The 11,788-nt window shown below is 47.5% G+C and overlaps 1 protein-coding gene across 2 annotated transcripts in view; it reads right to left on the bottom strand.

The window, feature by feature from the left end:
- Positions 1-1,428: 1,428 nt before the first annotated feature.
- Positions 1,429-11,788, bottom strand: part of ANLN (anillin, actin binding protein) — a 256,636-nt gene continuing 246,276 nt past the window's right edge. For both annotated transcript variants that reach the window (XM_086964829.1, XM_086964830.1), the window contains 3 exons: positions 5,888-5,995; positions 3,577-3,749; positions 1,429-3,035 (listed from right to left, as the gene is read on the bottom strand). In XM_086964829.1, coding sequence (XP_086820955.1) covers positions 2,912-3,035; positions 3,577-3,749; positions 5,888-5,995 — 405 coding nt within the window. In that variant the 3' untranslated portion in view covers positions 1,429-2,911. The remainder of the gene's footprint in view (positions 3,036-3,576; positions 3,750-5,887; positions 5,996-11,788) is intronic.

Raw genomic sequence — 11,788 nt, 5'->3', positions numbered from 1 at the left:
GGCGATGATGGACGGAACGTTTGAGCAAATCAAACATTCACCCCCAGTCAACTGATCTGGGTTTAATCCATCACCATTCTTTAGCTCACTCAGCCACCCCAGTTCAGGCATGGCCATAAGCTTGATTCCGGTCCAGGGAAGACATGGCTTGGCAGTTCGGGCTGGACTGTTCCCATGAGGCACAGGGTCAGACTGATTTGCATATGGCCATGTCTGAACTGGGGTGGCGGAGTGAGCTAAAGAATGATGATGAATTAAAACCAGATCAGTTGATTGGGGGTGAGTGTTTGTATTGTCAACGCTCCGTCCATCACCCCCTTTGGTTTTTCATTATATGAGTCTTTGCATCATCAGAACAGATCAGAACTCTGGCAGACTAAGACATTGCCATAAACTGTTGCCTTAAATGGCATTAAAGTGGGCAAGTGTATTTTTACACAGGTCGAGTAGATTTCTAAAGCATTCTGTCCCTTGGACACGAAGACATTTTGTAAAATCCAACATCCCTGTATGTAAAACCACAAGCAGCAGAATGCATTGCGAACTGGAACAGTACCACTGGCTGACTATCTGACAAAAATCACACTCAACAGGTCATACATCAGCCAGCAGTAACTCATCCCACCTCAAGAATAAAGTCTTTACTCTTACCCAGGAACACAGAGCTTCGCCACCCAGACTCAGCTGACCTCCAAATCATGGGTTCATTCCATTGCACACTCCCAAGAGGTATGATCCTATAGTGTTCTAGATGAGACATCTCGGTTCATTCACGGATTTGGCTGGTCTACATTCATGCAGGGAGAGTGAGGAAAACGAACCAAAAGAAAAAAACAGGTGGACGGGTTACTGTCAGTAAGTGGATTGCAAATGCAAGTGGAGGGAGTACTACATTTGCAAGAAATTGTGAAGAAAGGTTTTTCAACGTGCATGATATTTCATCTTCCCTGGCAAAGGCTTTGTTCAGCTTGATAGGAGTTGCTTACATGACGATATTAATTTGCCATTTACCGTACTGTGATCCATTAAGGTCAAACCTAAAAGGAGACCAAAGTACTGAGATCCAGAAACAGGGTGGTCAGAAAGCTTGACTGGGAGCGAGTGGAACTGCATATTCATTTAATTTCCAAATGCTGGGGCACATTCTATGCTAATGTTGCCCAATGTGCACGGTTTCCTATGTGCATGAAGGGACGGAGTATGCCCTGCAAGAGAAAAGACTCGAAATTGTTTGAAGATGAAAAAAATAAATCAATCCGAAAGTAAAGAAAAAAAGTCGACGTTACTAGAGGTTCTTTTGCTTTCTTTAAGAAAGGATACATTAGAGTCAGAATCCTTGGTAGCATCACAAGTCATTTCAAACTAAACCAAGAAAAAAATTTCAATCTTGAAGAGCTCTACAAAGAATATTCAAGGACTAGATGTATGTATATTTACGTTTTTTTTTTTTAATTCTTGAAGGATACTGCATGGAACACACTTTGATAACCATAAAATACATGAAAAAGACAAAAACAAAACGTGAAAAGATGAAGGATGACAGGATCCAACATGACATGAAGTGATTAACTACTGTGCGTTAGTGTTCCAAGGCAGAACATAAGAAATACACAAAATCGGGTTCCCAAAACTGTGCACGTAAGATAACACCGCCCCAAAAATAATTCGAAATAGTGAATTAGAATACTTAAAAAGCAATAGTTTCCTGGGGTGTGAGGATATGGCAAGTTTGTCTTTTTCAAAGCAGTTTACCATTACTGTAGACATACATACAAAATTACACTCTGGTATATACAAACATTTCTAAGGCCAGTAAAGCAATGGCTGGCCCAAATTCATAGCAGCTTTGTAAAATGAAATCAGATCCTATTAAAAAATACTGAAATACAAAGAGTTCCTCTACTTGAGCGCTACGGACCTTTACATATTTCTGGAATTTAAAAAAAACAGGAGTATACCAGCAGTTTAGATAACATGAAAGGGGGTTCGGGTCTAAAAGGTTCACCACTTTTGGCTGTTTAAGCGCATTTGAAAAAAGAATAAAAATACGTAATTAAAATGTGCAACACATTGCATACAATAATATAACTGTAAACCATAAAACGTGGGCGCCACGTTGTCTGTCCACTATATCTTTTATACACACACACTATAGTTAGTTTTCCTTAATATTTGTTAAAAAGATACTAATATGTTGTGTGCTTTGTTCTCTTACAAGCAAAAGCCTCTCGAAATAAGCCAAGTCTTAGGAAGCATTCACCTACTGTAGAATTTTGCAGTTTAGATATGAAACACGTTTTTAATTGACGAATGTTAAAACAATTCCCGATTAATTGCTAAGATTTTCACCAGAAACTCAAGCTCGCAGGAAATATATATAGCCTTTGGTGTTATAAAAAAAAACCGCGTCAATAATATAAATCAGGCGATCTTTGGAAAACATGTGAATGTGCATGGCTGTGTTTACTCTTAGACAATATAACCCAACAATGTTCCTCTGAGAATTGCTTAGAAATGTCAGACTTTGTTCTCGTCCCACAACAGTGAACTAGAGTCTAAAACAGGTCGGCTCCTTTATATTTTAAATCATTTTGCACTGAAAAGGAGACCAAAATAACTTCTTTTCAGACAAAGGAGCCTATTCGAACTTCCATACTTTGGAATTGTTAGATGAGTAAACGTAATTGTTATTTTAGAGGCTTTGAAATTCCTCCGTACAAGTCTCCAGAAGCCTTAACATTACTTCCCAGAGCTGAAGAATGAAAATGTGCAGATTCATCCGATGGCTTATTTCACTAGTAGTTTTTTGTAATGGATCCGTTTCCGGGTATTTTGAAATAAACAATCGAGTTTCTCCATACAGCAAAATATATTATTCTCCGTATAGCAAAATGTATTCTCTCAAAGTCCTCTAAGGCTTTCCAATAGGTTGATAACAGGAATCAGGTTGCCACATTCGAAGGTCTACAAGAACCTGGTTCAATTTCTGCATCCAGAAGTTGCGCTCATCCTTTGTGTCTGCAGATAGCCAATTTCTGAAAAACAAATGCAAGCAGAACCGCTTTAGAAGTTGATCAGGCCTTTCATTTTAAAGCGTGGAATAATTAAATGAAACAAATCGGTAAAAGGGGATGCTGAGTGGTAGCTTAGTTGTTTCACTGTATTAAGTTTGTATAATTGTTTTTATAAAGCACAAATAAATGTTTTAATGAAAATTCTAGTTAAAGTCTGCACATTAAACTATCGAGTTACTAAAACCATTGTTCAGGAAAACGACATTGGCATCAAACTCGACAAAAACAGGTGAATTGCTTTAAAAAAGATACAGATTTTATACATATTCGTCAAACTAGTCATATTAGGAACACATCAAAGTGGCTTTATAACTACAATGCAGGTTGCAACAGGCTGCTTATGTGCAGTCTAGCCGACAAAAGTTTGTTTTCAATGGCTATATGCGGTTTTAACACAAAATGGCTGACAGCAGCATCCTCATTCTCACACCCTACCCAGTTTTCAGTCGATTCTCGCACAGAGAAAATAGTAGGGGATGATGCACAGCAGTCATGTACTTACTTGGTGATGCAGAGTGTGTCTCTGCACTGACTGACTAGTGTTTCTCGGTCATCTTCCCTTTGAGGTCGGACTGTAATTAACTCAAATGTGTTGGGTCGAGCGCAGAATTCTCGGTTGGCAGGTTCAATTTTCCGGTTAGTACAATTGGCTAAATTAAAACGGCCAATAGGGTTCTGAAAAGCAAATAAAGATATGTATCAATTTGTAATGGCAGTGTAGATCTGAAATTGAACTTAATGTATTTTGCGATGGGTAACCAATTAGTACCATGTTGATTTTACAGAAGGATTGCCCAAGGCCAAAGAGTAGCAGAATGCAGAACAATTCGATTCTCAGGACAGGAGACATCGTAATGGGAGTTAGTAAGGGATAACAGCAGGTTTGCTGCTTTACATTCGTTATTTATTCACAAACTGAGTCGGAAAATCGAGCGGACGAGTATGGAATTTTACATGTATTTGAAATTTTAATAAAATAGGAGGCATAGATTGTAACAAGGATGTCTTCTGGAAGCAGATTAGATAACATTTCTTTGCTTTGCTTGTTCAACAAGCATTTGCAATGCAATAGGTCTCGCATTCAAGCGAGTTTGAGCTATTGTCATTTACAATGGCAATGCCTTTTATTTGTGTTTTGGGTTTTAACACAAATAAAAGGCATTGTCATTTACAATACTAATAGCTTAAACTCTTGCAAATGCGAGACCTATTGAATTGCAATAAAGGGGCTTCTCGACTGCATGTTAGATTGTAAATATCAGAGGAAGAGACCGGTCTGCGACACCTTCAAAGTAGTGATAAATAGTGTAGTGAAGATGTGTAAGTAATGTAAATTACACAGACACAAAGAATGAAGTGAGTTACATATGATCCGAGCAATAAACACGAACAAATCGCTCCAACACCGTTCGCACTGTGATGACATTGTCGCAGCTTAGGAGGAAGAGCGGGAGGAGGGGCTATTTCCTGCTCTCTCCGTGATTTGAGTGTGCAGTGTGGCATTGCGTAATGTCATTGCTCTCTTTGGCCTAATAAGAACTCCAGCTGTAGCAGGGGCCTTGATTCATCTCCTGGTGCAGGGCGGGCGGGCTGTGCTCTATGGCACGCATGGAGGGATGTCTCGGCTACAGCTTCGGCCTCGTACAGTGCCCCTCCTATTACCAGTGAGCGAGATGTACGGAGGGTGTGGTGAGGGTCTTGGTGGTGGTGATACTACAGGTGGAACTGGTAGTGGTGTTGGTGGTACTGGTATTGCTGGTGGTACTAGTAGTGGTGATACTGGCGGCAATAGTGGTAGAGGTGGCGGTGGTACTGCTAGTGGTACTGGTGGCGGTGGTACTGCTAGTGGTACTGGTGGCAGTACTCGTGGTGGTGGGGGTACCGGTACTGCTGGTGGTGGTGGTGGTACTGGTGGTTGTACTGGTAGTACTGGTGGTGGTGGTGGTACTGGTAGTGGTTGTACTGGTAGTAGTGGTGAAACAAATGCTTGTTGCATTAGTGACTAGAAAAGCTGCCTTTCGCCCAGTGGCTAATTCATTAAATAAACAAGCGCAGCCGCTAAAGTGAAAGCGCCTGCACGGCAAATTAATTACATAAACAAGCGGGTCCCTAAAGTGAAAGAGGGCAGCGCTGCAAATAACAAAAACAAAATAGTGCTTTCCAACTTATGAAGGAGACCGTGAAATGCCACCAGTAAAAGATCCAGTCATGATGGGCGCTCCCAAAACGAGACAGGGAGGTAACAAGGAGGAACTAAGAAGCCTCATATTGAAACGGAAGCTAGTGTTTATCAAAGAAAATTTCACCAGCCAATGAAAAGTATGGGCGGAGAGCAGGCGAGGCTTCCATAGCACTTCCACTTCTAACCCTACTACAGCATGTCTCGCGCAGAGCATGCGCTACAACACTATGCTCGATCTAAAAATGACCTTTTCTAGAATCTGACCCTAGATAACATGCAGTTAATCTAAGCATTGCAATCCCAGTTGCTGCACTATGTTCCCTGAGTAAACCACAGTTCCTGCTTCTGAAGTCCGCCTTTTAAAAAGGTCTCCCATTCAGACGCTAGCAGAAATTCTACCCTACACCGCGCTGTTTGCTGTTGTAAGGGCAATGATCTTCATTTACAAACAAAACGTCACAAAGTTGACTTGATTACCTAAAGTGTTTAGTTTATCAAACCCTAAAGGTTAATGGCCTAGCATCGAACATGAGTAGGTAACTACATACTATCCATCCTCACAATTAAATTCATGATTGATCATACAGATAAACTTGTGACATTAACCATAATTCGCAATAATTTTTCTAACCTTTCGTTTCTCATCATCCGGGTATGTCCAATATGAAATGCAGTACCCAGAAAGGACGCACCAGCGTCTATGCCAGGCCCCAAATCCGCTCACATCTTCAAACATTGTCTGCCAATAGAAAACATTTAATTTTGTTAGTAACATTTCATTCTATTGATTATAAAGCATGTTGTACCACAAATTAAATTTTCAGAGAATCTTACAGCAACAGACTATAATTAATGAGGCGTACCCCCAATTTGTTGCCATAAAACATGAAAGCCTGTTTAACAGAAACAAACGTCTAACAAAATGGAGTAGCAGAATAAAGTGGTCTATACCTCTGCTGGATCCTGAGAAGCGTGTATAGTACGCACTTGCCCAAATCAATGGCAAGCGAAAATTTGTAGTCAGCTAACAATCAAGGCTCTGAAAAGTTGTGGCACTCTGGCTGACAAGTCAAAAGGCCAATCGGGTATGTGCAGGACCAATATTCAAAATACAGTTATTGAGCCTCAAGAAGCACATGTGCAAGTTGTTCCATAGTGAAAGCTTTCCCTTGTTTAATTAAGACCTAAACTTCCAACTGTACCAAGCTTTTTTTTCCTTTCTTTACCATTCGCTGACAAACTTTACATAAGTCTTTGTACTGTGGAAAACCTTTCTCCAGCTTAGTCCCTTGTCTAAGGAGACACTTGAGCTTACATTTCCCTCTTTCCTTTGCCATTTAATGAAGAAACTCCAAATCTTCTTACCGTCCAATTTATCTCTGGAACTATTAGTACTCTATATGCACAAGTTACTTACCTTTTGTAACAATATATCTGTAAGAAACACTACTTAGTGTTAGATTACTTACCTTGGAATATCCCCAGGCGTCAGGATGGATCCGAAAAGTTTTCGTCAGCAGTACCCTCGCGCTTTGGTAGGCGTCATCTGCGGCTCCGCGTCAGTCATCGGCATCGTGATCGCCGGCATGACGTCGGTGTACTTCGACACTGGCCTCGCGCGCTCAAGTCAGTTCTGTACTTAGCTTTTCGTGCCAGGAACTCAGAGCCATGATAGAAACAGACACTGGTGCTATGAAACTAGGGCCCTCAAAGTGAGATACCGTAACCCTAGATATCGGTTCGCAGAACGGGGAGGAGGGGTGGGGCGGTAAGTAATCTAAAACTGTTTCTTACAGATATATCGTTACCGAAGGTAAGTAACTTGTGCATCTGAAAGAAACAGGTTAGTGTTAGATGCCTTACCTTAGAATAGATACCTCAGCAATACCAACCCCGGTGGTGGGTCTGCGAACCAAGATCACACCAGAAAGTCCTGGAGAACGGAACGGCCGAAAAAGCCATCTCTCCGGACTTGGCTGTCCAGGCAGTAGTGCCTAGCAAACGTGTGCAGCGAGGCCCACGTAGCTGCCCGACAGATGTCCTGGAAGGGGACTCCCTGACCCAGGGCAGTAGTAGCCGCCGTGGTCCGAGTGGAATGGGCGCGCAGCCCCAATGGAGGCTCCTTTTTCGCCAAAGAATAACATACCTTGATGCACACCACGACCCACCGAGAGATGGTCCGCTTGTGCATCGCCCGTCCCTTCTTAGCGCCCACGTAAACAACAGAGCTGGTCGTCCACCCGGAATTGGCGTGTTGGGTCTAGATAGAAGGAGAGCGCATATTTTAGGTCCAGACGGTGGAGCCTCTCTTCCTCTTTCAAGGGATGCGGAAAGAAGGCAGGCAAGGTGATGGACTGCTCGATATGAATGGCTGTGACCACCTTGGGCAGGAAAGAAGGACAAGTCCTCAGAACAACTTTGTCCGGATGGACAGAGAGGAAAGGAGGTTTAGAAGATAGAGCCTGGAGCTCACTCACTCTCCTGGCAGAGGTGATGGCAACCAGAAATGCAGTCTTAAGAGTCAGAAGACTAAGAGGACAGTTATGAAGTGGCTCAAAGGGAGCGCACATCAGATAAGTCAGTACAAGGTTCAAGTCCCACTGAGGCATCACGAAGAGAACAGGAGGAAACATGTGCGTGATTCCTTTCAAGAATCTATTTACAACAGGGGACTTGAAGGAGAAGGCTGATCAGGAAGCCTTAAGAAGGCTGAAATGGCCGAGAGGTAGCCTTTGACAGCGCCCAGAGCAGAGCCCTGCTGGGCAAGTAAAATAAGGAAGAGGAGAACCTCTGAAAGGGGGGCAGAATGGAGATCCACAGCCTTTGCTGTGCACCATGACACAAATTTGTTCCACCTGCAGGCGTAGACCTATTTTGTGGCGAGACCCCTGGCTGCCAGAATCACATCACAGACTTCAGGAGGCAAGTCAAATGGCCTCAACTGCCGCCGTTCAATCTCCATGCATGTAGGTGGAGAATGGACAGGTTCGGGTGGAGGGCCGTCTCCTGCTGCTGCGACAGAATGTCCTCCTGAAGAGGCACACGAATTGGGGGATCGCCTCCCATGCTGAGTAGCTCGGGATACCAGTATCTTCGTGCCCAGTCCGGAGCCACAAGGATGACTTGTACCCGGTCGCGCTTGATCTTCAGCACTCTGGGCAGAAGTGGTATAGGCGGAAAGGCGTACACCAGACCGCAGCTCCACTCGCGACGAAAAGCGTCTCCGAGCAAGTGCCGCCTTGGAAATACCAACGTGCAGGACTGATGACATTGCGCATTCTCTTCGGTGGTGAATAGATCTAACCAAGGCTCTCCCCACTGCTGAAAGACGCCATTTGTGATCCATCATGCACCGGCGGCTGAGTTCATCCGTCCTGGCGTTCAGGGAACCTGCCAGGTGTTGAACCACCAGGGTGACGCTCTGGTGTTCCAGCCATGTCCAGAGGCGCAGAGCCTCCTGACAAAGGGTCCACGAGCCCACTGTCCTGTTTGTTGCAGTACCACATACGGTGGTCTTGTCCGTGAACACCTGCACTACACTTCTCCGGTCACAGGGAAGGAATGCCTTCAGTGCAAGTCGGATCGCCCGCAGCTCCAGAAGGTTGATATGGAGCCGGGACTCCACCGAAGACCAGAGGCCTCTGATCTCCGCCTCTCCCATGTGGCCCCCCCATCACAGGAGGGATGCATCTATCACTACTACGTGCTCCGGTTGGGGTAGGGAGAAGGATCTGCCGCTGACCCAATCGCGGTTCGTGAGCCACGACTGCAACTGACTCACAGTGCCCTTCGAGATCAGGACGTGGTTGGACAGGTTGCCCTGATGCTGTGCCCACTAAAACTTCAGGTCCCACTACAGAGCCCGCACCCGCCACCAGGCGTGATGCATCAGTAGGATGCAGGTGGCCATCAGCCCCAGGAGCCGCAGCAGCGTCAACCGGACCGAGACCCAGGATAAAGGCTGAAAGATTGGAATCAGAGCCTGAATATCCCGAACCCGCTGCTCGGGGTGATAAACCCGAAACTGCGCCTAGTCCAGAACCACTCCGATGAAGAGGAGCTTCTGAGAGGGGCACAGGTGTGACTTTGGCACGTTGATGTAGAACCCCAGCAGGTGCAGGAGGTCGGCCGTAGTCTGGAGGTGGGAGACGACCGTCTGGGAGAGCCAGTCTTCCACAACCAGTTGTCGAGATAGGGGGAAGACTGGAACCCCTGATCTGCACAGATGAGCTGCGACCACCGCCATCACTTTCGTGAACACCAGATGGGCTCTGGTAAGGCAGAAGGGGAGCACGGTAAACCGTGGCCTACCGTGAACCGCAGGTAGGGCGCACTTTACCCTTCTTGGGAACCATAAAGTAGTGGGAATAACAACCACACCCTACTTCTGGCCCAGGAAAGCGCGATGGCCCCCTTGGCCAAGAGGGCCGTAACTTCCTCTCGCAGATGTTGCAAGTTATCCCCCGACATGCGGTGGTATTGCGGTGGAATGGCTGGAGGTGTCGCCTCGAAGGGGAGGGAGTAGCCCCTTCGGACGATTTTCAGCACCCACCTGTCCGACGTGATGGTATGCCAGGGGAGGAGGTGATTGCGAACCCTGCCTCCCACTGGCATCGAATGGGCCTGAAATGCCGGACTAGGAAGGCTTAGAGGCAGATGCTGCGGGGGCGGATGTAGACTGACCCTGCCATTGTCCCCCGGCACCGCCACGGCTGGATGTGTGAGGGGGCGCCCCTTCCTTGGCCACAAAAGGGTCCAAATGCAGAAGTTTGCTGGCACTGGCCCAGGCCCACGGACTTGGCCATAGCCCTGGAGTCCTTAAAAATGCACTAGTGCCCTATCCACTTAGTCGCCAAAGAGGCGACGGCCATCGAAGGGCATGTCCATGAGCATGGCCTGGACATCCCCTGAGAAGTTGGCAGACTGCAGTCAGGTGTGGCGATTAATCGCCACCGTCGTGGAAATCGCTCTGCCCAGCGAGTCCGTGGTGTCAAGTCCACATCTAATAGAGTACCGTGCTGCATCCCGCCTCTCCGCCAGGGCTTTGGCAAGCCATGTCCTGGCCTCCTCCGGACACTGTGGCAGCACCTCCGCAACCGTATCCCACAGAGTGGGTGTAACGGCCCAAAAGGCAGGCGGTGTTGATAGACCGCAGCCCCAAACTCAAAGAAGAACAGTTTCTTCCCAAACTGATCATACCTTTTGGATTCCCGATCCGGAGGAGCGGTCGGGAATGCGGTCTGGGACGTAGAGGCCTGAATCACCAGGCTCTTGGGGGTGGGGTGAACTGACAGAAAGCAGGGGTCACCCGGAGCCGGGCAGTGGCGTCGTGCCACGTTCCGATCCACAGGGAGGCCTGTAGAGGGCTTGGACCAGCGGCCCATCAGAACGTCGGTGAGGGCTTCGTTAAACGGCAGTAGAGGCTCCGAGGATCTTGGCTGCGGTTTGAGCACTGACAGGGAGCTCAGGAGCCAAGGCCTTGGCTGCCCTGTTCAACACCACGCTATAAGTAGCCCCCTCTTCCGAAGCCACGGAGGGAGTAGAGATGAATCCTGTGTCAGGTGAAGTGTCTAGACCACTGGCCTCCCCCAGCTCATCTGCCCAGTCCTGGCTTCTCCCAGTCCTCCTCATCATCCATGTCCTGGAAACCAGGCAAAAATGGAGCCAGGTCTTGAAGGAATTGATCACCCGTCGGAGACTGCGCCGAGCGGCTCAGCTCATGCGTCGCACCCGGATCGGGGCTGAAGCCGGGGACGACGTCATACGGAGACGGCACAGGGAGCGACACCCTCGCGGTCGGCGCCTGTGGAGTCATGAGGTCGACTGGCGATGACCCGGATCCAGGCCTGGATCATGTGGGGCCCTGCAGCGTCAGGCCGGATTAGACGACTGTGCTGAAGCACCCGCCAGGGCCGCAGGCCCGCTAGGGCTCCCAGTTGGGCCCGACTGGGCAGGTTCAGACGGAGAGAAGTGAATCCTCATGGCCACGAGGAAAGCACTTATCTCCTCCGGCGTCGCGTGCAGCCCAGGGACCGGTGGGTATGGAGCTGGACGCAGCACAGGCGGTGTTGCCAGAACCACCAGCCGCGTCGAGGGGGGGTCCCTCGATTTCCTCCTCAACCGGGACCTCGAGTGGCGAGGAGTCGAATGCCGGAGTTCAAGCAGCTTACAGGACCGCTCCTGTCTAGCCTTCGAGGTCAAGGCCCGGCAGCCTTGACATCGTGGCTGGCCCCCAAGTCAATAAAGGCACCGATGGTGGGGGTCGGTCACCGACATCAAGCGGTGACAGGCGTCTCAAGGTTTAAAACCAGGCATCCGTAACGGCACCGCAAGTCGAAATCAACTCTAAAAGTGATCAGAAAAGTTAGTCAAAAAATGACTAGAGTACTGCTCTTCCCGGATCTGCGCTTGCTGGCACGGAAAAAAGAATAACTGACGTCAGCACTCTAGGGCGGCATCCAAGTACTCAGACGACGTCATCCCGGCGACCCCGAAGACTGACGCGGAGCCACAGACATCGCCTACTGACACG

This window comes from Lissotriton vulgaris, chromosome 4_1 (assembly GCF_964263255.1).
Source record: "Lissotriton vulgaris chromosome 4_1, aLisVul1.2, whole genome shotgun sequence".
Lineage (NCBI taxonomy): Eukaryota > Metazoa > Chordata > Amphibia > Caudata > Salamandridae > Lissotriton > Lissotriton vulgaris.
The sequence above is the reverse complement of the archived record's forward strand: the minus strand, read 5'-3'. Positions and strand labels throughout refer to the sequence as shown.